The sequence below is a fragment of the Cheilinus undulatus genome, linkage group 12, assembly GCF_018320785.1.
Source record: "Cheilinus undulatus linkage group 12, ASM1832078v1, whole genome shotgun sequence".
In the NCBI taxonomy this organism is placed as follows: Eukaryota; Metazoa; Chordata; class Actinopteri; order Labriformes; family Labridae; genus Cheilinus; species Cheilinus undulatus.
The window spans coordinates 1,458,656-1,486,052 of NC_054876.1; the positions used below are offsets into that span (position 1 = coordinate 1,458,656).

At 39.0% G+C, this 27,397-nt stretch overlaps 1 protein-coding gene across 1 annotated transcript in view; it reads left to right on the forward strand.

The window, feature by feature from the left end:
* Nucleotides 1-25,645, forward strand: part of hyou1 (hypoxia up-regulated 1) — a 31,265-nt gene extending 5,620 nt beyond the window's left edge. Inside the window, exons 4-24 of the mRNA XM_041800953.1 lie at nucleotides 5,298-5,376; nucleotides 5,540-5,694; nucleotides 7,836-7,912; nucleotides 8,020-8,201; nucleotides 8,490-8,605; nucleotides 9,709-9,895; nucleotides 10,075-10,209; nucleotides 10,468-10,550; nucleotides 10,663-10,795; nucleotides 11,440-11,624; nucleotides 11,704-11,842; nucleotides 11,982-12,039; nucleotides 14,152-14,228; nucleotides 16,224-16,397; nucleotides 16,507-16,673; nucleotides 16,751-16,838; nucleotides 17,152-17,408; nucleotides 17,504-17,588; nucleotides 20,376-20,631; nucleotides 20,740-20,847; nucleotides 24,449-25,645. Of these exons, the coding sequence (XP_041656887.1) occupies nucleotides 5,298-5,376; nucleotides 5,540-5,694; nucleotides 7,836-7,912; nucleotides 8,020-8,201; nucleotides 8,490-8,605; nucleotides 9,709-9,895; nucleotides 10,075-10,209; nucleotides 10,468-10,550; nucleotides 10,663-10,795; nucleotides 11,440-11,624; nucleotides 11,704-11,842; nucleotides 11,982-12,039; nucleotides 14,152-14,228; nucleotides 16,224-16,397; nucleotides 16,507-16,673; nucleotides 16,751-16,838; nucleotides 17,152-17,408; nucleotides 17,504-17,588; nucleotides 20,376-20,631; nucleotides 20,740-20,847; nucleotides 24,449-24,492 (2,785 nt within the window). The 3' untranslated portion in view covers nucleotides 24,493-25,645. The remainder of the gene's footprint in view (nucleotides 1-5,297; nucleotides 5,377-5,539; nucleotides 5,695-7,835; nucleotides 7,913-8,019; nucleotides 8,202-8,489; nucleotides 8,606-9,708; nucleotides 9,896-10,074; nucleotides 10,210-10,467; nucleotides 10,551-10,662; nucleotides 10,796-11,439; nucleotides 11,625-11,703; nucleotides 11,843-11,981; nucleotides 12,040-14,151; nucleotides 14,229-16,223; nucleotides 16,398-16,506; nucleotides 16,674-16,750; nucleotides 16,839-17,151; nucleotides 17,409-17,503; nucleotides 17,589-20,375; nucleotides 20,632-20,739; nucleotides 20,848-24,448) is intronic.
* Nucleotides 25,646-27,397: the final 1,752 nt, after the last annotated feature.

The following is a 27,397-nucleotide window of genomic DNA, read 5'->3' on the forward strand; positions in this document are numbered from 1 at the left end:
TTGTATATATATATATCTATATATATCTTGTTAAAATGTTAAAAGTGCTGTTAAAGTGCTGCAGGTTTTTTGACACTGACCAGCTCTGGTAGTTGAACTTTGTGTCTAAAAGCAGTACAGAAAAGATGCCTGGAGAAAGAGAGAGCTAATTTCACTGTCAGAGAGGATTTTTTTGTCCATAGTTCAGAAATCGTCATGACATTCAAACCACTGAGAAGAATAAAATGCTTTAAAGCCACTAATTATCATATTTTTCAATAATGGTTAGTGTAAACTACAAGCTCATGCAGTCATGTACACTTACGCACTTTACCAATCCAGCTGTTCAGTTAAATGTTAAATAGAAAGTCTATAATAACCAGGGAGATCTCAGGAAAAACGAACAAAAATCACTTAGAGGGTAGCAGGGACTCATTGGAGGGATTTCCTGCTTCTCCTGCTCCCATCAACCATAAAAACAGAAGGCTTCAGAAGTAAAACTCCATTTTTCAGATTTGATTATTAGTAGAGGTGGGGATCACCAGTGGACCCACAATACAGCATTATCACGATACTTGTGCCACGGTTTGATAATATTGCAATTTTAAACATTTTGCTATACAGAGAGTATTGCAACACCATATATTGCGATGTATTGCTATCTATACAATTTTTCCAACTGTTAAGCTGATTTAGGATTAGCCTTGCCTTCATTTTTATCGTATTACTGCAGTGTTTTATTTTCATGTGGCGCTCCTTGCAAACCCCATGTGTCATGAAAAAAATTGATATTTGTCAGAAGATATGATATTTCTCCGCGCAAAATATTGCAATACTATGCTGTCGTGATTTTTTTTACCTCACCCCTAATTATTAACTATTAATTTTTATGATTACTAACCCATATAGTCAGAAATATCCCAGTTAGACTTACCATGAGCTACCAGAGAGTAAAAAAATGGTTTAAGCTCCCAAAGAAGACAAAAGATCCCAAGATATCAACCTCCTTATTAAGAAAAACACAGTTTATTCGTGATCTCTGTTGAAAATGCTCAAACCCACAATCCTAAAGAGTCACAGCAACGTCTCTGATTAGCGGGTCTCCACTCATCATGGAAATGTTTACTGCAGGAAGACTGGTGACTGTTAATGACGACAGCACACGCTGCTGTTATATGAAGAAATAAAAATACTCAATCTATGATACGTTACAGCATTCTCATATTAAATGTACACGCTACAATAAAGACGAGTGAAAAAAATGCAAATGTGGTTTGAAAGCTTGAAAAGCTATCTTTCACAACAAATAAAATTAATGGCAATGGACTGTGGGATATGTAGTTCCTTCATCCTCATGAAGAAATACTGTTTGTACACAACTTTGTACCTTCCCTGTATTTCAATGCTGTTTGTGTTCAGACAGCTGGTTAGCTGCGTTCAAACGTTTAAAGTGTTGTAACAAGGATTTTACAGAATATCTATGGGGATCTGAATGGCCATTTTACTTCCAGAACCGGAGCTGCTGAAAGTGGGTGGGCTCTGTTGAACTCTAGATGCTTCCTGCTCCAGTGAATGAAACAAAGCTATGCAGCTGTAAGAGTCATCATATAAGACAGTTAAACTCTCCACACTGAGGCTGAGTTAGTTTACCCTTAGCATCAGTGTCAACACTCACACAGTCGCCCCACTGTGTCAGTTTAACCAGTGATAGACCAGACAGGTGTTTAGGGGCGAGGCTCCTGACGACTCATGTTTACCTCTCAACTAACTTTAAACTCGCCTAACTCCCCCGTTATAAGAGTTTATTGTTGTCTGTAACGTCTAAAGTTTCTTTAAAGCCATAAATGTTTGGAGAGAAAATAAAAGATGACTGTGCAAATGTGGCAGACAAAGAAGAAACGAGTTTTAGGTGGAATATTTTTGTCCATTATGGTTATGGATTTCTGGGTTGGGGAATGCTTTGACATAGTCTCGGTCTGACAGGAAGTAGAGTGGAGGGACATGTGTGTTAGTTTTCATTCAGTTGTTGGTCTACGTGTCATCACTGTGAGGGTTTTTAATGAGTTGGGACAGCATTGGACTTGTTATTGATCATGGAGATTTCCCATTATAATCTAAATCAATAACTTCTTTAATACTAATACTTCCTAAATACTAAAAAACATAAATTAAAAATTCTCATTGTGAAAATCTAACACATTGCACTTCTAACATTTAAATCAGCATTTTAAGATGCACCTAGAGTTGGAAGGCTTGAATAACTGATTTTATATGTTTTATGTTAAAGTCTGGTTAGTTCAGTCAAACTCGGCTAGTTAGCTTCTATAGGGATGTACAGAGCTACAGGTCCAGCGCTGGACGTAAAACTGAAAATGACTGGTTTTTCTGGAAGTTCTTTAACCTTAAATCTGTGTCATAATTCCAGTTTAAAACTTTTTTGCAGCAGAGATGTTATGCATTACATACATGCAATTATTCAAGTGCCATTTTTTAGAATAGTGTCCAAAAAAAGCCAACTTTCTTCATTTTTGTACTTTTATCTTATGAATGACAAAAAAATCACTCCCTTTAAGACAATTCATATCCAATTTGCAATATGGGTCAAAATCATCATAATTAGATCTTTTTGTTCAAAATTGGTCAGCCCTTGTTTAATCTAATATTGTGTTGGTGTTGGTTATATTATAGAGTTATTTATTGCTTTTGTATAATAGAAAACACATAAAATGAGGAACTCGAGATATAATCGCATATCAAATCGCAATCCCAATATTGAGGGGAAAAAAAATCACAATTAGATTTTTTTCCCAAATCGTTCAGCCCTAATTAGGACCCACCACCGTCTCCTTTACAACACATCACAACCAAAATCTCTTTATTTTTTTGAGCCCAGATGTTTAAATAGAAATGGGTCTAAAGATGTGATGGGACAAAGAGATGGTGACATATCCTTCAAAATAAAAGCCCCTCTTAAACAAGGCTGTAAGTAATACACTTGCCCTCTCTAAAGCCACTGGACTCCTCTAAATAAACTTATTTGAACCATATTACTTTTTCAGAACACAACATTTTCTTGTCCAGTTAACCTTAGTTGGTAATTTTTTATGCTACGTGTGTGCTACACAAATAAATTTGAACTGGACCACCCATTTAAAGAATATAAACAAACTTCAGCAGCTCCGTGTTCTCAGAGTAAAGCCTGATTTATATTCTTGCGTTTAATCTATGCCAGCATTAACTGAGGGCACAAAGCCCTGAACTTAAGCAGACGCTGCATGCACTTGTTAAAAAAATGTCAACACAACACGGACTGTAAGCCCTGTGATTGGTCCACTGAGTAGCGCTGACAGTCCACAGGTATGTTGTGTGCTCTCTGCTGTGAGATAAATGGCTGCAGATGCAAAACAACTAGTTAAATCTCTGAAACTATCAGACTCAAATGTTCTCAACCATGTCTCTCTCAGTAGCTTTATAGAGTGCCATACATTTCCTCCGTCTGCCGCCTCCGCTGATTCAGCACTTTCCATCTCTTCTGATGTGTCCTCTCTTTTCTGCTTTTTAACAACTGCAGTTTAATCAACTGCTTATCAGGATTTATCAGCTTCAGCTCCAACATAATAAGCTTGGTTTTGATAAAGAAATATTACATAAATAATCCATAGCTGAAATGAGAGGAAGACACAGGAGACTCAGATGGCTTAGGTTGAGCTGTTGACTGAGTCTCAGCCGAGGAGAAACGGTGACATCAACACGGTGTGAGGTTCAATCCTAGGGGTGGGTAAAAATATTGATTAATCGATGCATCGCAATATTTCCCTCCCTCAATTCAATATCGATTCAGCAAATCCTCTGAATCGATTCACCTCCTGGCCAGTGGGGGTCACTGTGCGTGTGATTTGCGTTGTATGGACGGAGGCCGCACTCGACCAAACAACAACCAACCATAACCATGTTATGGTAGGTTTATCACAATTTCCAAGAGGAAAGTTTACATGCACTTTACTTCCTCAGTGTTTATACAGAACTGGTATGTTTTTTACTTTTGTACTCCTTATGCACAAATAAGTTATTATTGTGCAAATTTTTATTTTCAGATGTTTTCTTGCTAAAAAATGTGAGGTGACCTACCACATATGTTCACATGGGCATGAAAATAATTATTAAAAATTGTCAACAGGTCATTTGTGTATTTCTACTTCTTACTGAATCAACATCGACGTATTTAAATCAATATTGAATCGATATCAAATTGAATCGCAACCTCAAGAATCAAAATCGAATCGAATCGTGAGGTTCTTAGCAATACCCAGCCCTATTCAATCCAGATTTCTAATGAAGCTTTAACCTTGATCATAGCTCAGAATATTATTCTACAGCCTCCACAGATGTCTAAAGATCCCAGACACACACGCTGTGAAGAAACAACCTTGACTATAGTAACAAACAGCATTTTATCTAACTCAAGCTAGTGAGCCCAGGGCAAAAGGAGAGACTCCTAGAGTCCCCACTCCTGACCTTACAGCCTGACTGGGGGCCTTGAAGTAACTTAAAAAATGTTAAAAATGTCAGAAATAGTGGAACTTTCCATGACAGGTTTAAGCTGCCATGGTTTCCTGCAGACAAACAAGCAGGACGTGTGCTGTCAGGACTGGGAATTGGGCACTATGGCGTGGCTACGGCATAGATTCACTATATATAGCCTATAAACGGGGCTGTAGACTATCTTTTCTGTCAGTACACTAAAAGCTGTAGAGAGGGATGTGACGGCTGCTGTGGTTTACTGAGATGATTATCTCTATTCACTTTTCTTTAACTCTGACACTCAAGACCTGAGTGTGTTTGTGTAACAGCGCTGTAGCTAAGCTGTGTTGTCGGTCTGATTCATTCTTTTGGCGAGTTGTGGTGTTAGTGGGAACTCCACATAAAAACACAGACAGCATTTCTCCCCCTGATAATGTCTCATCTCTCTAATTCTTCTGTTTCGACCTCTGATGCCGTCACAGTCTGGGGTCACTTCACCCCCTGGTGCACCTCCTCAACATCCAAGCTGAGACAGCACAGGGACGTAAATACTACTTTGATCTGACAGCCTGAAGACAGTTTCTGATGAGGAATCTGTTAGTAGCAAACACTTTTAGAGCTTTTTTGATATACGCAGTTAAAACCTTTACAGCCTGTTTAGTGACTCTGAATCAGTGTAAAACTTATTTGTTCTTTTAGGCTCAGAATGAGTAGAAACTTTGAAACGTTCACAGACAATCCACCAAGGTTCAAAACGGCAGGAAATTAAATTTAAACTCTGTTTGATTTTTCTCCAGGGAGTCGAGGAGGAAAACACCCATGGCTGTTTGTCTGAAGGAAAATGAGAGGCTTTTTGGAGACAGTGCTCTGGGAGTGGTATGATTTCTTCTCAGACGTCCTAAATCAAATGTTCAATAAACATTGCGGACATATTGCATTTAATATGTCCATCAGCTTCAGCTGACGGACATATTAAATGTTGAAACTATACTGATTGCTTCTTTTAGCTATTAATTGTTTCCTTTGATGCACATTTCAGTCTGTGAAGAACCCCAAGACTGTTTATAGACACCTCCAAAGCCTCCTGGGCAAAAAACACAACAATCCCCAGGTGGCGCTCTACCAGAAACGTTTCCCTGAGCATGAGCTACAGAAGGACCCGGTCAGAGGAACAGCCTTCTTCAAAAACTCAGAGTGAGTGTCTTTAGTTTAAACACTCAGAGTCAGTTTCTTATTCTAAACAGATTCATTTTTGAGTCCTCCATCATTAAATGAAAGCAGACATTTCTGCTCATTAACAGTTTGGGGTTTTATAAATATTCTCCACATGATTTCTGTGACCTCAAACATCACAAATGTAGTTTGTTTGTCTCTTACAGCTAATACATGATCATGTCCTGTTGCTCTTCTCTACAGAGAACATAATGATTTGAACCCCTGCAAAAGACAGAAAGTTATGAACTGAATGATGGTGAAGGTGAAAAAAACTTGTTAAAAGTTGTGATAAAATGGAATTGACCTGAAACATTGAGTGATATTTCATCAAATGATCTGATGAGTTTTCAGTCAGTTTGATGAAATAGAGCAGCATTCATTCATCAGTTCTCATTAAAATCACAAAATGCGTATTGATAATTGAATTTGAATTTGATTTTTTTATTTGGCAGGGACGATGAAGTTTAACATAGTTCCATAGCAGAGCATGAATCTGATGTGCTGCACAGAGAGTTTATAGCAATTGCTAATTTCCAACTCTCGTTGGGCCTTTGAGTAAACAGTTCATAGAATGTACAACAATTATCAGCATAAAATAGCATAAGAGTTGACAGAATAATGGGATACTAAAATACTTATCCACATAAAAAACAACAGATTCTATAAACCAGTTCAAATAGAAAGTTAAAAACATGGCAGTCTAAGAATGATTACAGCTCTGGTTTGCTTTCAACCAGCACTTGACCTTTGTAGTGAAGGATTTTAAATCTGTGATTATCTCTTAAATTAAAAGAGGCCTTAAAGGAGGAAGGAGAAAAAGGAGATGAAAACTTGTAATGCCTCCTACTCAGCCACTGTCAGTCAGATGGGTCCATAGTAGAGGGATTTGTCAAAAGGCCTCACCATAAAAGTCAATGTCACATTTGTCAGTATCAAAACAACTAAAACAGCAAGTTTGAAACTATTATGAGCAGTAAATGTCTACTGAAGTGATAAATGTGATACATATTTTACATCACATTCTTTACAAAACATAAAACTTTTCATTGTTTGATATTTCTTGTCGTATTTTTTATGCCTCAAAACTTTTATTCAAAGCTGTTTTTAATGCATAATATTTTATATCAGATGCATTTTCATCACCTAATTTTTTCATTCCTTTTCTTAAATAATTGATGAAAAGTTTTGTACTGTTGATTAGGGCTGGGCAGTTAATCACAAATTGGATTAAATTGCATTATAGCCTGTTGAAATTTCAAATCGTTGAAGGTCTGAAATGAACCTGAAATTTGTGCCAAAACACCAGTTTACACTTTTTTTTGCAGTAGAGATTTTATGTATTTCATATCATGCAATCATTCAAGTTGATTGTTTTTAGAACAGTCTCCAAAAAAATCCTACTTTCTTTATTTTTGAACATTTTTCTTATTGACTATGAGAATGATATAAAAATGATCACTCTCTTCAGTACAAAAATTCATACACACTGATTTGCAGTATGAGTCAAAATCAGTACAAGAAGTTATTTAAAACAAACATTTTTAGCCCTTGTTTAATCAAATATTGTGTTGGTTATACTATAGAATAGTTTATTGCTAGTGTTGGAAGTAACATAAGATATTGAACTTCAGAATTAATCGCATATCAAATCGCAATATTGGGGAAAAAAATAGCAATTAGATTATTGTCCCCAATTGTTCAGCCCTCCTGTTAATGATGAATGAGGAAAGAAAGGTGATAAAAATTATGGGATATGGTGCTTTTTATAATAAATTCTGACAACTTTAATTAAACTAGTCGAAAAAGCAATCACATCCTTTTAAAATATATCACTCTACTTTTACGATTCAAATAATTTTTGGTTTTGTTCACAAGTTTTTTATCTCTCCATTTTTAAAAACATTTTAAGGGTTTTTTTACCAGCTCTATTTTTATAATTTAGTTTTTGTGACCCTCAGAGAAATGTTTTAATGCTGATCAATGATTGCTCCCAGAATCTTTACAGTAGCTCTAGTTGTCTCTAAAGGGAGAAGGTGTCATGGTCGCTTCAGCCATCAGTAAACAGAGGATGTTTGAGACAGGGCAATCTAACCTGGCCCTCTACTCCTTATTTCTACCAGAGAGATGCAGTTCTTACCTGAGGAGCTCCTCGGGATGGTGCTTAATTATTCTCGCGGTCTGGCTCAGGACTTTGCAGGTGTGTTGACTCATGCAGGAATGTTGTAAAATATTATGGGATGTTTTATTATGTGAAAATGTTCATTTGTTTGCTCTCTAACTCAATATTATCTCTTTAACTCACAGAACAACCAATCAAGGATGCTGTGATCACCGTCCCAGCTTTTTTCAACCAGGCTGAGCGCAGAGCCGTCCTGCAGGCTGCACAGATGGCGGGGCTAAAGGTTCTCCAGCTCATCAACGACAACACCGCTGTGGCCGTGAACTATGGGGTCTTCAGGAGGAAAGATATCGACAACACAGCTAAGGTACACAGCTGCTCCATAAAACCTCATCAGTGTGGTCAAATATCACCTCAACAAAAGGACATTTATGTTTTAGTGAGAACTATAATAGTTTTTGGAGGTTAAATAGGTTTGTTTCTAGTAAGAATGCAGCAGAATAGGTAAGGATTGAAATCAATGATTATGATTGGAAACTAACAATCTTCATCTCATGTACTAGATAAAACCTTAAATGAGAATTTGTCTAGATTGTGATATAGACATTAGAATATCTCCCTCTGTTTAGTGAAGTCTGCTCTGGTTTCCTTTCAGAATGTGATGTTCTATGACATGGGCTCAGGCAGCACCACCGCCACCATCGTCTCTTATCAGACGGTGAAAACCAAAGACGCGGGCACGCAGCCGCAGCTACAGATCCGAGGTGTCGGGTGAGTTCAGTCAGGATTCTTCACTCACTGAAGTGTTAAGGCAAACCTGGCACATCTTTCCTCCGTTGACTCAAAGAGGAACTTTAGCAAACAGTGATTATAGTTGATCCAGAATCTGTGCAGATCCCCGTCCACCCAGCAGGTTCATGGTTCAGTAGAGAAGCTATCATCATGGTGAGATGTATACTTAAATCTGTGTACAGTTTAAGTGAATAAGTGTGAACTAGTGTTGATTTTACATCATGGACACTTTTTATCAAACCATTTTCACTCCCACTGTCTGAAATTACCAGGCAAGAACAGGAGCATCTCAGAAAACTTAAAAATATTAGATCTATTAGATATTTAATATTATTAAATATTTTTTTTAAGATTTATTTTTAGGCCTTTTCACACCTTTATTTGATAGAGGAAGGACAGTGGATAGACTCAGAGACAGGGAAGAGAGTGGGGAGAGACATGCGGTGGGGGGCCTCAGGCCGGATTTGAACCCTGGCCGCCCGCGTACATGGGTAGCACTTTAAACCACTCTACCATCAGCGCTCCCAATATTTCTGTAATTTAATTCGAAAATGAAACTTTCATATCTAGCTACGTTACAAACAAAATTAAATATTTCAAGCCTTTTTTGTTTTAATTTCATTGCAGTTTACGGCTCACAAGAAATAAAATCCTCTTTTTACATCCACTTAGAGCTCTTTTCAGGGTTAAAATTACTGACAAAAAAATGTACTTTTACACTGTATTCTGATATTTTAAGATAATGGATTTTTATTTGTGTGAGCTAAAGTGGTAATCATCAAGATTAACTAAAAAAGGAAGTGTTTTACTTTGACTAATCTGTAGCACAAGTTTGACACTTTGAATTTAATTGCAGGAAATAATGAACTTTTTCATAATCTCATTGTTTGAGATGCACCTGTGATGTTCACTCTACACTGGTCTAAAACATGTAAAAACAAAATAAACTACGTAAAAATGATGATTCTCTTCAATACTACAGTTCACATTCCTGTCACCAACCATGCTCTGCCAGCTGTCGCCCCCTACAGGCAGTTTTATTCATGTAAGAATTCACTGATCAAATCTCGCTGTGATTTCAGGTTCGACCGTGGGTTAGGAGGATTTGAAATGGACCTGCGACTCCGGGACCACCTAGCTAAACTTTTCAATGAGCAGAAGAAGAGCAAGAAAGACGTGAGAGAGAACCACCGGGCCATGGCCAAGCTCCTCAAAGAGGCTCAGAGGCTCAAGACTGTGCTCAGTGCTAACATTGACTTCATGGCTCAGGTGAGTGGATCTGGATCCTCCTGATCTTTTTACAAATATGTCTCACATATAAAGTGTAAGAGATGTAATTTCTGAGTATTTCTATGGTGAGTCGGACTTACAAGACAAAGCAGTCTGAGTTTTCTCTGCATCAGGATGCAGCACTGTTTCAGTAAAAATATGTGTTTGTGCATTTTCAGGTAGAGGGTTTGATGGACGACATTGACTTCAAATCGAAGGTGACCCGAGCAGAGTTTGAAGAGCTGTGTGCAGATCTTTTTGAGAGAGTACCGGGCCCCGTGCAGGAAGCTCTCACTGCTGCAGAGATGAAGATGGTCAGTACTTTGTCAGTCTCGGCTCGGGTGTCTCACATGATGAAATCAAACTTTAATGATCGCTGCAGCAGATTGGCTGTAGGCTGGAGGGGCAGGAAAAAAGGCAGAATAAGACACTTGTCATGAAGTCATACCAGCTAAGTCCTTTAAAATGATTGTTTCAGATATAATAAACTGTGAATATATCAGTATATAGTTGTGTTAGATGTACGTTAATGGACTCTAATGGAACACTGATTTCTTATTTTCTGCCAACAGGATGAAATTGAGCAGGTGATTTTAGTTGGTGGATCGACTCGTGTCCCGAAGGTTCAGGAAGCTCTCCTCAAAGCTGTGGGAAAGTGAGTATCACTGGAATTAATACTTGTTATGTTTGTGACTAGAGGAGTTTTAGAATAAGTTTAACGTTTCAGGTGATGCTCCTCTTGGAAACTGTGTGCTTTTTCATTGCAGAGAGGAGTTGGGCAAGAACATCAATGCAGATGAGGCTGCAGCCATGGGCGCCGTTTACCAGGCTGCAGCTCTCAGCAAGGCCTTCAAAGTCAAACCGTTCCTGGTCAGAGATGCTGCTGTCTTCCCCATTCAGGTCAGTCTATGTCACCCAAACCCTCAGCTCCTCGGTCTAGGTGCTAGCTGTGAGGTTTAAGGTGAAACTTCTGCGTATGTTGGAGCTTTCTTAGCTGGTGAAGAACCTAAATGATAAAATTTAGACTCGGTTTTGTTTGCTGATCTGGTGCATCTTTATCAGCAGATATTTGCTAAAAAATATTATTTATCGGAATCTGCAGATATGCAGTTTTGCTGATATTCACAACATCTATGTCAGTTTATATTGACTGAAAATATTGACCACATGTACTGGTACAATTGTGGACTTTTAGACCAGACCAGCAGACCTACATCAGCTGATAGCTTCCGTCCTCATTCCTTTAACTTTGAAGTTAAAGGTTTGACATTCATATTTGAATATCGTTATGTATATTAGTATTGGCTAAAGTGAATCTGAAACTGTCGGCATATTGGATATCAGTAACAGTCCAATATCGTGCACCCCTACCCTTCCTCGTTTCTCACTGATAGACCTGCTTTTTTCATACTTGTGGAAAACAGGACCAAGATGAAAACAGGAGTCCATGCATTGTCATTCTTGCAGAATTAGCTTTTATAAATCTAGAAGTGTACCCTGAACGCCCCATGTTAGCCCATAAACATGTTATTTTATTCCTTTAGGTGGAGTTCACCCGTGAGACAGAGGAGGAGGGGGTCAAAACCCTCAAACACAACAAACGAATCCTCTTCCAGAGGATGGCTCCCTACCCACAACGCAAGGTCATCACGTTCAACCGCTACAACGACGACTTCTCCTTCGACATCAACTACGGCGACCTCAGCTTCCTGAGTCAGGAGGAAATCAGGTTTGGGTTTGGTACCTTATCAGTCCTTATGTCTGTGGTTCTGTTCAGGATTAAAGCATGTTCTCTCCTCTCTCTGCAGTGCCTTTGGCTCTCTGAACCTGACCACAGTCAAACTGTCTGGAGTAGGCAGCAGCTTTCAGAAGCACACAGACGCCGAGTCCAAAGGCATCAAAGCTCATTTCAACATGGATGAGAGCGGCGTGCTGCTGCTGGACCGGGTCAGTCAGTCTTCCTTTTTATGATTGGACGATAAAAAAATGGCAGAAAGAATCTATGATGAAGAGTGAACTTGCTTCACAGCTTTGATTTAAGTCACTTTTTTCAAAGTTATTTAGGTTTTCTGTTTGTCACCCGCAGGTGGAGTCTGTTTTTGAAACGATTGTGGAGGAGAAAGAAGAGGAATCAACATTAACTAGTAGGTTCTACTCACATGTACACGGTAACATCAAATCTTCATCTTTGACTCAGCGGTGTCTGATGACTGACAAGTTTGTACTGTTACGCCCATCCTATCAATAGACGGGGAGCTGCATGTACTATTAGTGGATTTGAAGTCTAAGCCATGGGTCATCTGCACATCAGTGGAAGATGTGTTATTTTGCTAAGTCCACTTATGGCCGCTAAATCTCTGTGCAGTCTCAGTGAAAAGGCGAAAAAATAATAATGTTATGCTGCTCCTAGTCTGTAGCTAAAAGTGTAGCTGAACAGATGCTGATACAGAGTGCTGTGTTGGGTCCAGAAACTGAAGATGTAATGCAGTGGTTTTCCAATAGTGGGTTAGGCCTAAAAGGGGTCCACAGAGCTGTTTTAGATGGGTCAGGATTATGTGCCAGGGAAAAAGAAATTAGAGTCTGTCTGTCAAGATGAATTAAATGTAGAGTATGTCAAATTCTGCCACCAGGGGGCTCTCAACCAAAACAATATGATGATGAATGCTACCCAACTTTGCCCATCCTTGCTTTTTACTTCTTGTTTTGAATTAAAACTGCACATCGTAAGGCATATTCACTAAACAGAATACCAATGTTTTATCTTCATTCATTTCTCAGTATTAATTTCGTCGACTAAAACTATGACTAAAAATGTTCGTTGACAGCATTTTTTTCCATGACAAAAACTAGACTAAGACTAACAAAAATAGATCTGTGATGACTAAAACTGACAAAAACTAAGTTTAGTTTTTGTCAAGATGACTAAAACTAGACTAATATGTAATGTAGTTTTTGTCTATTCTTCCTCTCAGCTTTAGAAGCAGGGACCCCAGGTTTGGCAGAGAACACACTACTGACTAAAACTAGACTAAAATGTTTTGAGTTTTCATCGACCAAAACTCGACTAAGACTTAAAAGGGTAGAGATAACTCAAATGTGACTAAAACTAAAATGCATTTCATTTGAAGACTAAAACTAAACTTAAAAATACCTGCCAAAATTATCACTTCTCACAATGAGGCAGAAATGCAGTTAAAAGTGCACACAGCTCCTGCAGTCCCATGTAGAGGATACACCTGTACCCTTGGGCAAGACACTTAACCTCTATTTACTCCCAGTAAATAGAGTGACTGAATGTGTAGGTGTGACCTGCAGTGTTAAAGCTCTTTGAGTAGTCGGACGACTAGAAAAGCACTACACAAGTCAGGTCCACTTACCATGAATGAAGACAAAATGTAGGTTTTCTTTTTTTATTTAGAAACTACAGCTTATGAATGGCTGTTTTAATTGAACAGAGTCCTCAATTTAAAACAAGGAGTAAACAGTGGAGATGGAGCTGAGCAGTGCTGATCTCTTAACTTTCATGCTATGGCAGCCTCCATGATATGATCTGTCCACTTAAAATTACAACAAAATTAAGAATTTATCTGTCGTTGAAACTTTAGGAAATATTTGAGATACTTTAAGACCTCAAATATATAACAGAGGAATGTTCGGACAGCTCATTGGACAAGTCAGAAATCATCTGAACTCTGCATTATCAAACATTTATCTTTTTACTGTTCCTTGTTTTCCTTTTCAGTCCACAACAAGTTCTTTTTTTTCATGTTATAATCTTTGACCTGCTGTAAAAGAAGGTCTGTATCCAAACAGGAAGTCAGAGACTCTAAAATCCAGAATTAACCAAAACAGTTTAAATACTAAATAGAGGAAATATAAAATTTGATTAAAATGATGCACTTTATCCCAATTAACTTCAGAAATTCTGAGATAGAAGATGAATCTTGAGTGCCCTGGTAACAGTCTATGGTGTACAGAAGCCCTCTGCAGACATGCATTCATGTATTTAAGTTTACTCTGCTTTGCTGAGAGTTTGAGCTCATTTTTGTGGTTTTCTTTAGATTTCTTCTTATTTATATTGTTACCTTAGCATAAAAACGGCCTTTTCCCATGACAATGCATTAATGTTTTTAGGTCCTCTAGAAAACTCCTGCCGTTAAACAAACATGTGATGTTGATCGTCTAACTGTTGATCCGATCAGTGAAATGATCAGGATTAATTCTCTTTACTGAACTGTCCCTCTGCCGTCTTTCAGAGCTGGGTAACACTATTTCCACGCTGTTTGGAGGAGGATCATCAGAACCAGCACCCAATGTAACTGAACCTGTCCAGGTATTACAGCTCCACACACGTCAGTGAAAATAAATGAAACAGTAACTTTATATTGATCTGTAGAGCTGAGGCTGAGGATAAACTGCTGGACATTCACACTGTTCTTCTATAGAAACTAACAAAAGCAGACTGTACTGTAAAATCTGGATTATGAGTCGTGCCAGTTTTAAAGACACAACTGTTTTTTTGTGGAGGAATAAGGCCCAGACTGTCTTCCTACACAACCATTTTCATTTTGTTCAGTAAAGTCAACGATGTGCAGTCTGTGCAGCTGCTCTAGCTCTACCAGCTCCATCTGTTTTCACCATTAGGACTAGCTCGCTACCGTAGAGGAGCTGGAAGTTGATCCCTCATTCTGTAGTGATCGTTGTAGAAAACAGACCAACTTCCTGTTGGTTATATGCCAGTTTAGCTGTACTCCATGTCTCCTTCTATTCCCCCTGCAACAGAAGCTGAACCTCGACCCACCACATGATGCAGACATGCCCAGTAAGAGTTTTTATCCCAGCCAAGCAGAAATGATCCAATCACGTGTTTAAATATTAAATTATTAAACCAAATAACAAACAGCATACACCATTATGGTGTTTTCATGTTAGGCATGATTGTTTCCTTCTGTGCCTGGAAATGTTTGCTCCCCTCTCCTCTCTCCCGTCGGTCTGTCTTCACATTAGTGACAGCCATTGTGCTTTTACTAGGGCTGGGCAATTAATGACAAATTAAACTGCAATATGGCCTGCTGCAATTTTAAAGCACAGAAGATGCAATATTTCTTGACCTGACCTGAAATTTGTCAGAATACCATTTTAAAGCTTTTTTTTGCAGCAGAAATGTTATACATTATATATCATGCAACCATTCAAGTGCCTTTTTAGAATAGTCTACAAAAAAATCATACTTTTTCATTTTGGTTCTTTTTTCTTATTAAATACGAGAGTGACATAAATGAGCTCTTACGTCAATACAACAGTTTATATCCAGTTTGCATTTGAGTCGAATCCACAGAATTAATCATCATTTTTCAGCTCTAGTTTATTCTTATATTGTGAGGGTTATAGTATAGAATGACTTACTGCTTGTGTTAGTTGGAAAATACATGAGGAACTAAAGAAATAACTGCATATCAAATTGCAATATTAGCTAAAAAACAATCCCATTTAGATTATTTTTACCAAATCATTTGCCCTAGCTTGTACATACCTTTATTCGTATTTTGTCTGATACAGTAGGTGGCTATATGCAGATAGTTTGTTTGCAAATTAGCTTAAGAGAAGAAAAAAGAAGAGAGAATTACAGCAACCTCTCAGGCTGACATGTTTATGCTGTGCAGAATGGAGTCCGTCTCCTATTTGCTACTAGCGATGTTTTTTAGACGCCAACAATGACCCCCTTTCTGCCGCCAGAAGAATAAAATTGCTTTTACATCTCCTCTCCCTGTTTTCCAGCATGGTTGCCTTTAATACCTGAGCACCATCTTTATGCAGATTTGGGCATGGTACCTGAGTGTGCTCTGCACTACTCCAGGGTATCTAAGTGAAACCCCCTTACCCCCCTTAAGTTCTACTGTGCTGAAGCAAGCTCACTCCCCCTGCTGGTCTGCACTCATATTGCTCCAAACCCAGAAAGGCCAGGGCTAGGATGCGGTATTGAGTCATAATGTGACGATTAGGATGATTGTTGAAAGAGATGGTGTGTCATTCTTACGTCACGTCCATGGCATGCCAAAGTGTGTCTCATCCCTCTGTGCCAGGGTCAAAGAAGTGTACCGTGCCTGAGCACAGACTGAAGCACTCACGCTGGTCACACAAAATGGAGTTTAGGGGTTAAGTTAGTCTTGGCACAGCACAAATTGCCTGATAAGAATGCTTCCTCAGTGATTCTGATCAGACCTGTCTCTTCTAGTAGAGGTGTTTGAATACAGCTTTTTTAAACTGGCTGTTAGGGCTATTTTTAGTAACCCATGCAAATGTAACGGTCCCCATTTCTCTGTCACAGGATGAAGAGGAAGTACCTCCAGAAGCAGGGAAGGAAGGTAAGGACGAGGACAGTAAGGAAGACGCCCAGAAGGACGAAGCTGCCAAAGAGAAGCAGGATGGTTCAGAGAAAAGTGCTGGGGAAGAGAAGAGTCAGGAGAAGACCGAGGAAACAGACAGCAAGGCCGATATGAAGGTAAGATCTGTCACATATCGTCTCAGAGCAGAGTATTAAACCTGTTAGAAAAGGCTCAGTTCAAGCTACAGACCTGGTTGTAAAAGCTACAATATTTCTGCCAATGTAGGAGGAGAAGGAGGGAGAAAAGTCTGCAAACACGGAGGGAGACAAAAATACAGAGAAGAAGGCCAAACCACAGAAAAAGAGCAAGATCTCTGAGGACATCACAGCAGAACTGGTCATCCATGATATCCTCAACCCCTCTGAGGACGACGTCAACTCCTCCAAGAAGAAGTAAAGTCTGACTTACTTTATTTCTCCACTTTTCTTTTGATTTCAGCGTAATTTATTAAATGTTTGTGTGTTTTCAGGCTGCAGGATTTAACAGACAGAGATCTGGCCAAACAGGAAAGAGAGAAGACTCTGAACAGCCTGGAAGCCTTTATCTTTGAGACTCAGGTAAACATTGTTATGAGCTTCTCTCCTTCTTCCTCTTTCTTTTATCCCTCTGTATGCCCTAGTATGTCATACCTATGAATGTCTTTGTTTCCAAATAAGGACATCGAAGCTGACATTGGTTTTCTGCTCTGTAACTTTAATATATGAGACATATTGATTAATAATGCGGATATTTGAATAAAGAACATTCCTACGTAAACCATGCAAGGATGCATGACCTGTATATTCAGAGAGTCGGCCATAATAGAGAAAAGAGGATGAGTGAGGGGATCATCTTCATACTCTAAATCAAACATGTCTGTTGTGTGTTCAGGATAAGATGTACCAGGATGATTACCAGCTGGTGGTGTCTGAGGAAGAGAAGGAGCAGATCTCCAGGAAGCTGAGCGAGGCTTCAGAGTGGATGGACGAGGAAGGATACACAGCCACCACCAAACAGCTGAGAGAGAAGCTGTCTCAGCTGAAGAGCCTGTGTAAAGACATGTTCTTCAGGGTGGAGGAGCGCCGCAAGTGGCCCGACCGCCTGGCTGCGCTGGAGAGCATGCTCAACACCTCCACCTTCTTCTTAAGGTGAGAGTCCAAAGAGTTGAGTGAAGACTGTGAAGGTTTGAGGAAGTTGTTCCTGCTTATTTTTTTCCTGACTTTTTAATGTTTTACTTTGAAAGGAGCGCCAAACTGATTCCAGAGGATGACCAGATCTTCACTGAAGTTGAGCTGAACATGTTGGAAAAAGTGATCAATGAAACAACGGTAGGTGGTCAGTGTGTGACGATTGTTTGAGCCTCAGGACTGCCCTGAAGTTTTTCACTTTTTTGGGCTGCATTTATCAGTGAACAGTCAATAATCCTCTGGAAACACAGAGAAGTAGCAGCTGTCACAGAACGCAGGAGTCTATCGTTGTTGTCTGCTTACTCAGTAATGACTACTAACTAACGTCACTACCCGCTCTGCAGAGTGACCATGTCTAGACCTGGCCTATAATTAATATCACTGTATTTATTTCTTTTATCAGAGTACTATATTATTGCAATATCATGAAATTAGATTTTGATTATTTATTTTATTTAGTTTCATTTTGTTTTATTCTATTTCATTTTATTTCACTTGTTTTTTGGTTTTAATTGTAAGTGTGCCTTGTATGATATAAAACATAAATGTTCCATTTGACTCATTTTACCAGAGTTAGCTCAAAGCTAATTTACATCTTCAGTCCTTTGGCAGTCATGATAATAATAAAGAAGTGTATTTAAAGCATTTAAATGTATATTTTTCTCCCCTTAACAAACCAATGTTGGCATACTGAACTCATGTCTGAGAAAAAATGATGTTATAAGTCTCTCCGTGTTAGTTTCTTTTTACTGCCCCATAATTTAAAGTTTCATTTCTCCTGCTGAGGGATTTCAATCTGCTACTAACAGCAGCTCATTTTCTGTTGTGGGCATTCAGAATTAAAACACTGAAGAAAAATAAATACAGACATTTACTGTGAAGAACTCTAGAAATAGCATCTTAATCGTTTATTTAATGTAGCTTTAGCAGAGGTGCAGGTGAGTGTACAGTTTTCTAGCTGCTTCCCTGACCTCATGTTTAGCCACAGCCAGCTTTGATTCATCATGGGCTAAAAATAAAAAGCTACAAGTTAAAACACAGCTGTAAACAATTATTTAAGCATAATTATAGGAAACACTGCAGTGCTGGGCTCAAGACAAACAGAGGCTGACAGAGAGGCTGTGAACAAGGAGAACACTTGCTGCATGTTGCTGACAGGAAAAAAAAACACATTTTACCCATTTACTAACTGCAAGTTAATTCCACAGACATGAACAGGTGACGTTTGGCTAGTTTTTAGTGTCAGAGCGAAACATACAGGACTCAGACTGGGCTGTGGTCTGTCACATATCACTCTGCTAGAGGCATCAGTTAGGCAGTGCTCGCTTTGAACCAGTGATGATGGTGCTGCGAATCTATTATACTGTACTGATACTAGTGTACAGCCACTAACCATGCCAGTGTTTGGATGAAAATAAGCCCAGGAACGAATGACAGTGGATTAAAAATGTTTTAGTGATGAAATCAAACGCTATTACATTGCAGTTCATAAACAGTCTAAAAACCCTAATTTACCACGAGTTCTCAGCTAATGGAACATAAAGAAGAACTCTGCGGCTTTAGACTGAAACTACAAATATGGGTCTGCTCTTTTTTCCTTCTGTGTTTAAAAGGAACCCTGCATGATCAGACAAGTTCATCATGTTGGATAGATATTTGTATCTCTCATTTGGATATTGAACTAAAAATATCACTAGATATCTGCATTTTCAGTAATTTGATTTTATAAACTCACCAGGAGACCGCCATGTTTCAGTCCACACTGGTACTGTGATGTCACTGCGCTCCTCGCTGTTGCTATAGTAACCGCTGTTTCAGACTGGCAGCCAGTGTTAGGGCTGCATCTCAGAGACTCTGCACGTCTCATGCATGGAGAGTTTTGAAATTTGAGGTCCTTGCACCATGAGGAGTTATCGGTCAGACTAGACAGGAAAATGATAAATACAGAGCCATATTTACCTTGTTGTAGCAAATATTTATGTCGACATCGGTAGAATATGTTTGAAATTCTCAAGTTTCTTGATGGTTCCCCAAAGTTCTACTATTTTTTAAAGCTTTCTGTTTCCACACGGTTCAAAATGTTGCAGGTAAAGATAAATACAGAATGGTTTTCGCTTTTCAAAGTAAAAGCACACTCTTTTCTTTGGAGAAACTCGTTTGCACATAATGCTTTTATTTTGAAAAGCTACCGGCACACTTCCACAATACACTGAATCCAGTCACTTGTAGGGAGGTTTATTGAGGTAAAACTTAGGAGGAATGACAGAGCTTTGACAGCAGGGAGACAAAGCCAACACACAGCAAAACATACTGCCAGTCTGAAACAGCGGTTACTATAGCAACCGCGAGGAGCGCTAGTGACATCACAGTACCAGCCCGGACCAAAACATGGCTGCCTCCTGGTAAATTTATAAACTCAAGTTTACCAAAATGCTGATATCTAGTGAGATTTTAAGTTCGATATACATATGAGAGATACAAATATCTATGCTACAAGATGAACTTGTCTGGTCATGCAGCATTCCCTTAAAGAAAATAAGACCTTTGGTGACTGCCTGGTCACATGATGACAACAAAGTTGTTTGAAAAGCCTACACTCTGGGAGCTGTTTTAAAAACGTTTCCAGGCACCAAAAATGCCAGGACGCCCTGAAAATGATTACAGAGATACAACGTGTGCCCCAGTTGTTGGTCTCTTTTATCAAGCTGTAATTTAATAAGCCAAACTGAAAAAAGTACAGGATGTCTTAAAACAGCTTGCTGGTAAATAAACTTGTGGAATGCAGAGTTATGAAGGTTAATTTTACAAATAAATCAGCATAACACCTGAGACTAAAACGGTAGTTTAAAGCCTTCCTGAAGGGTGCTGAAACAGAATTGTCTTGTGTTGTCCAGTAAACTGACCCTTATGTTTTATATTCTTCTCCAGACGTGGAAGAATGAAACGGTAGCAGAGCAGGAGAAACGCTCCCCTAAGGAACGACCTATCCTGCTATCTAAAGACATCGAGTCCAAACTGTCTCTGCTGGATCGAGAGGTCAACTACTTGCTCAACAAAGCTAAATTTGCAAAGCCCAAGTCTAAACCCAAACCCAAGAACAGCACCAGCTCGGATAAAAGCAACAAGACCAACGACACGGCGGAGGAGAAAGTCATCCCTCCTACGGAGGAGAGCTCAAAGAGCGGTGAGTCAGACATCAGATACTCACATGGTCCTATTTTTGTTCCTTAAAGAAATCACTACTGTAATAAGGCTCAAAATAATGCCTCATTTTGTTTGTATTGACCTACAGAAAGTCCAGAGGAGGCACAGCCAGGTGAAGCCCCGCCCACAGAGGAGAGCACTGAACACAAAGACTCAGACAGCCAATCAGAGAAGGAAACAGAAGAAACAACTACAGGTCGGTCCTCCATACCTGTCGCTGATGACCGAGAGCTTTAAGGGTTGGACAGAATTTAAAAAACCATCACTGAACTGAAAGACGTCCTCGCTGACTGGAACGTCATGTGACTGCTCCACTCTTTAAGGATTGGTTAGCTCGTCAGTCAGTCTCTCAGTCCCTGTTCTGGGTAATGTTTAGGGAAAGACCGTTTTTAAATCCGTGGACTTAAGCTTTTATTATATATCAGGATGAAAATAAATCAGGGGTAAACAGCATGGCTCTAACCATGTGGCTGGATTATATTTCTGTATTAAGGTAAAGTAAAAGTATTAGAGGCCGTTCATTCTCCAAAACGCCAACATGGCTGTACTTTAATCTGATCTGCAGCCACAATGAGCTTTTAAAGCTCACTGAATTAAATAAAAATACCTCAATGAAAAGGAAATTAGAACATGCAGGGATCCTTGTGAGTCTTAGTTTATGTTTGTCCTCTAGAGGGGACGGGAATCTCCAAAAATTATTTCTAAGAGTTCTGTATTTTCAAAATGGCTGCCAACTCCACAGACATATTTAAAGGAGCGAAGAGATGTAGCTTCTGAAAAACAAAAATCTGTGGGCATACACTGTGCAAATTTCACCCGATTCAGACAATAATTTTGAGTCCCATGAGTGGCTTGGAAGTTGTGCCAACTTTCAGTCGGATCGTGAGTCCTTCGTCGCACACTGTACGGCCGACCATGACCCAGCTACTGCCTGACCAGCTGCTCCTGACTGGTTGGATTGATTTCTGATATGCTTGATATTTTGGTCGTTTGACTGCATACACTCCCACAATGAGAGCAGGTCCTGAGCAGAATCCTCAACTTGGAGGCATTTTTCCTTGGTAAACTGACGACATCCTAAATCAACGTGAAAACAGCAGGAATGACTTTCCAACGGCCCCATAATAAAGGAAACAGACGAGCAGGAAATAGCCCTGCCCATAGACCTTAAGCTGACGCAGATGGTGATGTTAGTGTGTCTGATAGAGAGAGAGAAAGGATATGACTAGATATGACTTTGACCTCAGTATGTGAGACTTTTTTTCAAAGTAAACTCCACAGATTTCTCTCAACGTCTGTCCCAGCTTCTCTCGTACGACCATAGGACCGTATAGTGTGAGCACCTGAAAAATCCCTGATGCTGGTCGTTAGCGTTAGCGGTTCAGTCGTGCAGTATGAGGCGACTTTCCACCACGACTGTTAGAGAGTGGGATGAAAATTGTACAGTGTATGCCCGACTGAAAGCAGAGAGTTGACTCCTTTAGTAAAGGGGAATGTCTGGAGGAGCTCTCAGCTGTTTCTGTTCACATGCTCAGTAAGAGCTCAGTGTTCTTTACATTCATGTCCTCTGTGGTGGACATTACCACTCAGCAGTGGCTCTGCTTAACAGCTGATCTACTGATGAGTCATGCATGGTAATATGATTTAAATCATGACAATAAAAGATGACTTGAAACCATCTCATCCAGACAAAGAAGTTTTTATGTTCTGATAGAATTTCCCATCATTTGGTTTCACAGGCTCAGCTTTGTCAGGAATAAACTAAGATAAATATAAAAGCTAATTTTTGACGGATTGGAGCCAATCAGAGATTTTGATCTACAGTGCTGAAAAATAGTATTTGCCCCATTCCCTATTTCTTACTTTTTTCATATGTGTTAACACATGTTTCAGATCATCAAACTAATTTTGTCTTATATAAAAATTACCAGAGTAAATACAAAACACCGTTTTTTAATGATGATTTCATGTTTAACAATAATGAAAATGATAATGATAATAACTTGTATTTATATAGCACTTTTAAAAACAGGGTTTTACAAAGTGCTTTAACATGCAGAAAAACAAAGCAGCAGAACCCAACAAGAGATAAAGACAGCAAAACAAGAGCACACTCAAGGTAAGAGAACCTAAACAAGATCAAAACCCGGGCTACGTGTTCAACCCAAGCAACATTATTACTCGGACAACATGTGACATTATTAGAACAGAAACCCCCAAAAGTCATAAAAGCTTAGATAACCCATGACATCAGCAGGACTGAGACAACCTAAGATGTCATTAGAACAAAGAAATCCTAAGATATCACAAGACATCATAAGAACCCACGAGTACCCGACCAACACAGGAACCCAACCACAAAACCTGAGGCCAAGGGGACTGAAGTTTTAAAAGGCAAGTAAAAGACAAACAATAAGACCTTAAACATTAGGAGAGGTAAAATTGTAAAGGAAAAATAAATGTAAAAGAATAAATCTGAGGAAGGAAAATGCTAAAATGATACAATCATCACAAGAGGGTAAATATTAAGGGATAAAGGCATCCAAACCTTCCTGGTCCTGTGTGGAAAAGTATTGCCCCCTGAGGAAAAAAAAGTCACTGACATCTATCAGGCCGGAAAATGTTGAAAAACCATTTCTCAGACTTTTGGACTCCAGCCAACATTGTTGAGAGCCATTACCCACAACTGGAGAAAACTGTGATCAGTGGTGAATCTCCCAAGAGTGGCCAGTTTACCAAAATGACTCCAAGACTGCATGGACAACTCATCCACCTCTGAATGGACTAAAAGCCAAATAAAGGTTCTGGAGTGGTCTAGTCAAAGTCTAGACTGAAATCTGACTAAGATGGCATGACCTTAGACTGGTCGTACATGCTGGAAAACTCTCCATTGTGACTGAATTACAACTATTTTGCAAAGAAGAGTGGGACAACATTCCTCCATGGTGATGCGAAAGACTCACTGACAGTTATAACAAATGTTTGCAGTCGTTGCTGCCAAGGATGGAACAACAGTTATTAGGTTGAAGGGTAAAGTCTGTTTCTCACAGGGCCAGGTAGGTCTGGATGACTTTATTCCCTTAATAGATAAAATCATCATCTAAAAACTGACTTTTGTATTTACTCAGATAATTTTAAATATTAGGATTTGTTTGATGATCTGAAGCATTTAAATGTGACAAATAACAATAGGAATATTGTTTCAAAGCAACAGATGTGTTTTATTATTAAGGATGTACTGGTGCATTGGTTTAACAAACATCAGTGGCAGATTTTTTCTTTGTGATAAATCCATTTAATAACTGACATTTAGCACACCTAACTGCTCATTTAGTGTGTTTTTTATCAGACAGAAGACTGATGTTGGAGAAAAACTTGTTTTTGTGGTAAATTGAGAGAAAATGTTCACATTTTAGAAGTCAAAAAAGTGTTGTTAAATGGCTAACATTAGACTAACGTGGGTATTTCAGACGTCACTTTTGTGCCTTGCAGTTTAAAATACTATAAATTTTATTTCTTCTTCATTAGAATGACTCCATGCCTTTTAGACAAGTGTCACAGTTAATATTCAAAGTCATATTTTACTTTTAAATCGAGTATTTGAATGTCAGAGGAAGATTAGATGCCTTAAAGCTGCCTCGTCTTCAGCATAGACCTTCCTAACTAAGCTCGGAGACAGTACTGTGTTTGTGTTTGTGTCCTGTTGGTAAAGGAACATTCTATTTTCTCAGCTCTCGTAGCTCCAGGCGTCTGTCCCGTACACTCGGTAATCTTATTTTTTCTCTCCCTATTATCAGGACCAACAGAGAAGACCCAACCTGGAGACCACATAGAATTATAACAGCTGGAACTGGGAAAACAAATCACTATATTTATTGACAGTGTGTAAATGTTCAAGGTCCTTCTCTCTTAGTTTGTTTTCATCCCCGGTAACTGAACTGCTTGAACTTGATTGGAGAAGCAACAGCGACTGCTCATCTTCCACCTCCACTCCCTTTTTTTTTGTGTGCGGCTCATCCCGTCTGTCGCTCCTGGATTCTGTGAGAACACAACGGAGAATCAGGTTTACATGAATGATGCCTGTGATGGATGGAGATCCAGACCACGCCAAGCCCTGAAATGATGACATCACACACAGGTGTAAACGCTGGTCGGCCATATTGAAACAAATAAGTGGCTTATACACTGTTTTTTTATCATTCTGCTTTCTCCTCTGCACTGTTACTTTAGCACTGTCTGTAGATAGAAGGACTCTGTTAGACCTGAACCGCCTCTGACCCTTCCTGCCCTGAAAAAGTCAAATCTCCAGCTGGCGACACACTTGAGGATATTTAAATCCACAATCACAGGAGCTCACAGCCACAGAGACAGTTTAATGATTTTAATGTCATAATCCTCTGAATTCACACTCTAGACCACTGGTTCTCACCTGATCAAGGTTTAGGACCCAATTTACAGACAGCTCCAACCACTCAGATGTGTTTGGTGTAAAATCCTGCTGTTTGGATCATAGATGGAACAAAAACGGGGGACAGGACTAAACAAACACATTTAATGTTTACAGACGTCCTGGGAGCACATGCATCTATCCAGAGGATTTTACACTGTTTCCTGTTGTTTTTCAAGAATTAAGATCATGGTTATTCCAAGATCACAGACTAAAAAAAGTCAAAATCAAACGGAAATAACCAAAATGTACATGTTATCAAAGTTAAATGGAGTAAACTGAAATATAGATGTTTACATCTGTGACCCACTAAAACATCACTGTGACCCACTTTTGGGCCCCGACCCACCACTTAGGAACCACTGCACTAGAAGATGCAGCTGAACGGTGAAACCACATGCCTGCTGTCAGTATCAGCGTCACGGTGGAGATTCTACACACGTTACAGCAGAAGAAAATAAATATTAAAGGTGGATTGGCACTGTTGGCCCTGCTGTATGTTTGGTATCCGACATTATAAAGGCACATGCTGCTCTTTTTCCCTTCATTCAACCTGGTTTGTAGCACATTTTGTTGATGTTTGCTGCCATGTTCTTGAGATTTAAAAGTATAAAAAATCCAGTTTTTGATGATTCCAAGTCCACTCACTCTCATTGGCTATCGTGGGTTTTCTCTCTGAGGCGGTCTGATCTGGGATCCTAAATATCAGAATCATCTATAAGGGGGCTGGCTGATTAACAGCACAGCCTATTATTGAGGCGTATATTTGGTGTTTGACCTGTTACAAGTACTGGCATTTTATTCAACTGATAATAATAAATAACAACAATAATAATAATAATAATAATAATAATAATAATAATGATAAAGTGTAAAGCCTGGATTCCCCTCTAGCTTTATTTTCACTCCCAACAATCACCAAATCTCTCCATGACAAAAACTAGACTGAAACTAACAAAAACAGATCTATGATGACTAAAACTGACAAAAAGTCATTTTAGTTTTCGTCAAGATGACTAAAATTAGACTAAAATGTAATGTCGTTTTCATCTGACGTTAAAAAGCTGTGATCTTTCTCCACTGTGGGTAAATCTGTCCAAAAACAATGCAGCTGTATCTATTCTGCCTCTCAGCTGTAAAAAGCAGGAACCCCAGGTTTAGCAGAGTGCAGAGAGCACACATGGTACCAGACTTAGGCAAAAGAATAAATGCTTGGACTAGAAGTAAAGACTAAAATGTGAGGACTTTTATGGACTAAAACTAGACTAAAATGTTTGAGTTTTTGTCGACTAAGACTAAAAAGGATAGAAATGACTAAAATGGGACTAAAACTAAAATTCATTTCATCTAATGACTAAAACTAAAAATGAGCACTTAAGCCTGGGTGCCACAGTGAGCGTATGGAATCATGTATTCCTGCTGTTATTGTGCTACTCATGAACTGCTAATAATCGGTAATAATCCAATATCGGTCGACCCCTAGCACATGTGTTTGATCTAAGCTCAGAGGTATTGACCCCAGACACCTCAGGAATATTTGAATAAATAAAATCATCTACTGCAGTGGATCTCCACTAGTCCAGCCTCATGACCGCTACCGCCTCCTGAGTGAGGAATGGCTCCCACACTCCTGAAAATTCAAAAACATACATTTTATAACAAAGAATATTGAAATCTGAACCATAAATGAAAAAAACATGAGAAACAGGACTAGTGTGTCATCTGAAACCCTGAACAGATGTGCATGAGTACATTATATTCCGTTCCTCATTGTTAGACATAAATTTTGGTGGTTTTCTGGAGTTGTAACACATTAGAGTGAGAAAATCAGTTTTGTTTCCGTCTGAAAAGGAGCTGAATTAGTTTAGATCATCAGAGAATTACCAGAACATCTAAAATAAAATGTATCTACCTAACTGGGCCTCCTAGACATCATCCACTTCATCCCACTGTTTTTTCCTTTCTTGCCCACTAAATACAGGACACTTTTGGGTCCTGACCCACCAGCTAAGAACAGCTGATCTAGTGTGTAGCCAGCTTTAACAAGTGTGTTTGCCTAATTTCTAATTAAACAATCTCATCGCACCTTTTATGATCCACATTATCCTGAGAAGTTGAGAGATAATTCTGTTATCAATGAATTATAAGAAGTTAAAAACATGACAGGCAGAATTTTCACTTTCTGTATCCATTAACGTTTAATTATGAGACAAACATTTTCTTTCTCCTCTGGCAGATTTTTGTCTGTAACGAGTAAATCAGTCCTTATATTTCCTTGTTTTGTCTTGAAACAGGATTT